This window comes from Primulina huaijiensis, chromosome 3 (assembly GCF_012295235.1).
Source record: "Primulina huaijiensis isolate GDHJ02 chromosome 3, ASM1229523v2, whole genome shotgun sequence".
NCBI classification, from domain to species: domain Eukaryota; kingdom Viridiplantae; phylum Streptophyta; class Magnoliopsida; order Lamiales; family Gesneriaceae; genus Primulina; species Primulina huaijiensis.
In genome coordinates, this window is record NC_133308.1 from 678955 (window position 1) to 682193 (window position 3239).

General features: G+C 34.4%; 1 protein-coding gene across 1 annotated transcript; it reads right to left on the reverse strand.

Moving 5' to 3' along the window:
* Positions 1–245: 245 nt before the first annotated feature.
* LOC140972012 (putative expansin-B2) lies at positions 246–1929 on the reverse strand. The gene is made up of 4 exons (XM_073434486.1): positions 1706–1929; positions 1471–1583; positions 1190–1377; positions 246–622 (listed from the first exon to the last, which is right to left on the reverse strand). The coding sequence occupies exons 1-4, from the start codon at positions 1893–1895 to the stop codon at positions 295–297; spliced, it is 819 nt and encodes a 272-aa protein (XP_073290587.1). The 5' UTR covers positions 1896–1929; the 3' UTR covers positions 246–294.
* Positions 1930–3239: the final 1310 nt, after the last annotated feature.

Sequence of the window (3239 nt, forward strand, 5' to 3'; positions counted from 1 at the left end):
GATTATATTATAAAACACGTCAAAACACCTTCAGGATTCTTGTCGTTGATCAGTATCTCGATCTTATTTGGGTTATGGTTCATGCTATATATCATAAAAATAGTACTTTAATTTAATAATAAATCCAAAGGTCTAAATTGATTTGGGCATGTGAAATGTGAAAATATATATGGACCCCAAGCTAAAATTTGACCATTGGCCTTACTTAGCTGCATTAGCTTATCCATAATTCAAATCACAATACATTTTGGAAACTTATTTAATTCATTTGAAATTTAGTAAACCAAACAACCCTCAAAAGTTGACCGTGGATCTATATGTCTTTCCCGTAATATAATCAGCAGGTATAACATTAGTAGCCACAATAGTCTTGCCGGAACCGCCTCCGGAAGTTAACCTTATCGAAAACGGCGGCTGCAGGCCTGATCCCACGTTCAACCTCCACACAGAACCCCAAGATCTCTGCATGGGAAGCCACGCGCCACCGTAACCCGCCTGTTTCAGCTCGACTTTGGAGAGACCGTACCCATTTTCGAATAAAATGAGTACCGCGAAGTAATTTTGGTTGGAGCCGCCGTCGACCCGAAATGCCACAGATACGCCATGAAAGTTGCATGCTACTCTGAAAGATATGATTCAGTGTATGTTAGAAATTAATTTACTTGTTGGATAGACCAAACAAATTTTTTTATATATATTTTATTATGTTTTCTCAGATATAACATAGACCTTAAATTAAATATAATAGACATTATATGTTGATAGCACATATATTATAGGTACAAGTACAACTTACAAGCAATACATATATTGCTTGATATGTTATCTGATACTTGGACAAAAAAATTTTTTTTAATAAAAAATATTTAATTATTTAGTTAATAGAATATTATGTAAAATCGAGGTACTTTTTATGGAGAGAACATTATCATTGTAAATCAAAACTTAATTTAGTAAATAGTACTATAATTTGTGAACAAAAAATATTTTGTTATATTTTAATTATTAAATCATAATATATCCATGCGTCAATTAAAATTGTTCTTATAATTCAAGGGGTGGAAAAATTCGAATGAATATTTGAGTATCGAAATTTTAAAAAGATATTAATTTAGTCAAAATCATCAAAGTTATTCGGCCAAAGGAGATTTTAATTTTCAGACATGCTCGTATTTCATGAACTGATAACCTCTTATATTGTATATCTTGAATTCCCACATTCCTAAGCTGACCAGCTTCGCCGGAATTCGACATGGTTCCAAACGAAGTGCCGCTTAAATCAAATAGAATCGACTGTGGGTCACAGCCGGGGCACTCGTCCGTTACAACCACGGTCACGGGGTTCCCGGAGCAAGCTTTATGCGTCGTACATTTCACCTGGAGAAATGAAGAAAATAATTATAATAATTTCTTTCACACACACAGGAAGACTTATTTTACTTTGAATGAAGTTTATGGATTGGGAGAGACCTGATAACATATCCCACATCCCGCGCCGGAGTTGAAAAGAGAAGAAGCGGCTGCCGTTATCAGGGAAGAATACGGCGGCGTCGAAACATCGTTTTCGTACCCGCATGCACCCCCTAATTATATTATTCAAATATGACATTAACAAAAAGATTAATCAAAGTATATACACATTAATTATCATTGGAGAAATGTATGCGTTTATTTTTTTTATTAGGGTTTCCTATGAAGGGTTTACCATTACTTCCTGCGCCATAGGGATCCCCATACCAACTAGCTCGCGCGGCAGACCATCCCGACTCGGTCTGAATTCTTGACACATTTAGGAGCTTTGGATTGAAACAATAGCACAAGTTTGGTACAACAAATAAGATTGTTGCTAAGTATGCTAAAAGAGAATAACGCGAATAACGCGAAGTTAAGGCCATGAGATATATTCAAGAATCGGAGTGAATAGGTCGGATATAGTTATAAGCTTGATCATTGTTAGTGGATGTTCAAACCCTATTTATAGCGACTCCATATTCACTTCGCATTCATAAAGAATTAAATATAAAATGTCAATTCATACAAATTATCGTTATAAATAATTAATCAGATGTCGGGCACATGTGCATTCCCGATAGGAAATAGGATTTCGAGTTCGTGTAATTAATTTGGCTGTTTGCGCGAACGTACAGTGAACATAATTTCTCTGTTTCTGAAATTGAAATTTAACATGTTCTTGGTTTTGAGCACGAATTAATAAATTTTAAAACTTTAATTTCAATAACAAAACTTAATAATATGTCTCATTATTTAGCCTAACTTGTACTTAGAACCCTTGGGATACTATTAAAAAACAAGATATTGAATGTTTGCAGCATGAAAAGCAAAATAATGTTGGGGCCTTGTGTTTGTTACTTACACGGCCCATTTTAAATCGTCATTTTGGGCCCACAAAGAATTTTTCCAATACAAAAATCCTTTTTTTTCTCGGAAGGGTACAAAATTTGAGCCATCAACGTAAGGAAAACCGCCGTTAAGTTGGCCGTTAATGTAGGTTATTGACCGTTGGTCGTTTAAATAATCTCACGTGTTCGCCCCGTTACGACGGTTAGAGCTTTGAAATTGGTACAAAGTCCACGTGGACGTCGCATTCGAAGTTAAACATAGAAGCCATAATGTAAGGCGAGAATTAGGGTTTGCATTTTTCATCTTAATCACGTATTTTCCACGAGTAATATTTTAAGTTAAATNATATAAATTCGAAGGCATATTCCTATAAGTAGAAGCATTTTTGGGTAACTCTTGGCCAAAATTAAAACAATGGGTTGTTACAATGTCATCATCATCTCCAAATATATTTAATTTGGGTCATTCTGCCGGAAATCTTTTGATTGAAGTTGATATACAAATTAATTATAAGTGAAAATTTTATATTCGATCATTAAATTGATATGTCTTTGTGCCAACACCTTTATTGGTGTAATAATATAAACATCTTCTATTTAGAAGAAAGGCAAAAACTTGTGTGAGACGGTCTCACGGGTCGTATTTTGTGAGACATATCTCTTATTTGGGTCATCAATGAAAAAACATTATTTTTTATGCTAAGAGTATTACTTTTATTGTGAATATTGGTAGAGTTGACCCGTCTCACAGATAAAGATTCGTGAGACCGTCTCACAAGAGACCTACTCTTAGATAAAAACATAGGTTCGTTTTCACGTTAAAGCAAAAAACCGCACCCATTGTAGTAAAGAAAAAAAAATGACAAGTTTCTTATAAAA

What these genes read in the sequence shown, in the direction of transcription:
- LOC140972012 (XM_073434486.1), bottom strand. Translation starts at nt 1,895, where the DNA reads ATGGCCTTAACTTCGCGTTATTCGCGTTATTCTCTTTTAGCATACTTA. An exon ending in GATGTGGGATATGTTATCAG is followed by an intron (nt 1,378 to 1,470) that starts GTCTCTCCCAAT and finishes TCATTTCTCCAG; the next exon opens with GTGAAATGTACGACGCATAA. An exon ending in CAAGATATACAATATAAGAG is followed by an intron (nt 623 to 1,189) that starts GTTATCAGTTCA and finishes CATATCTTTCAG; the next exon opens with AGTAGCATGCAACTTTCATG.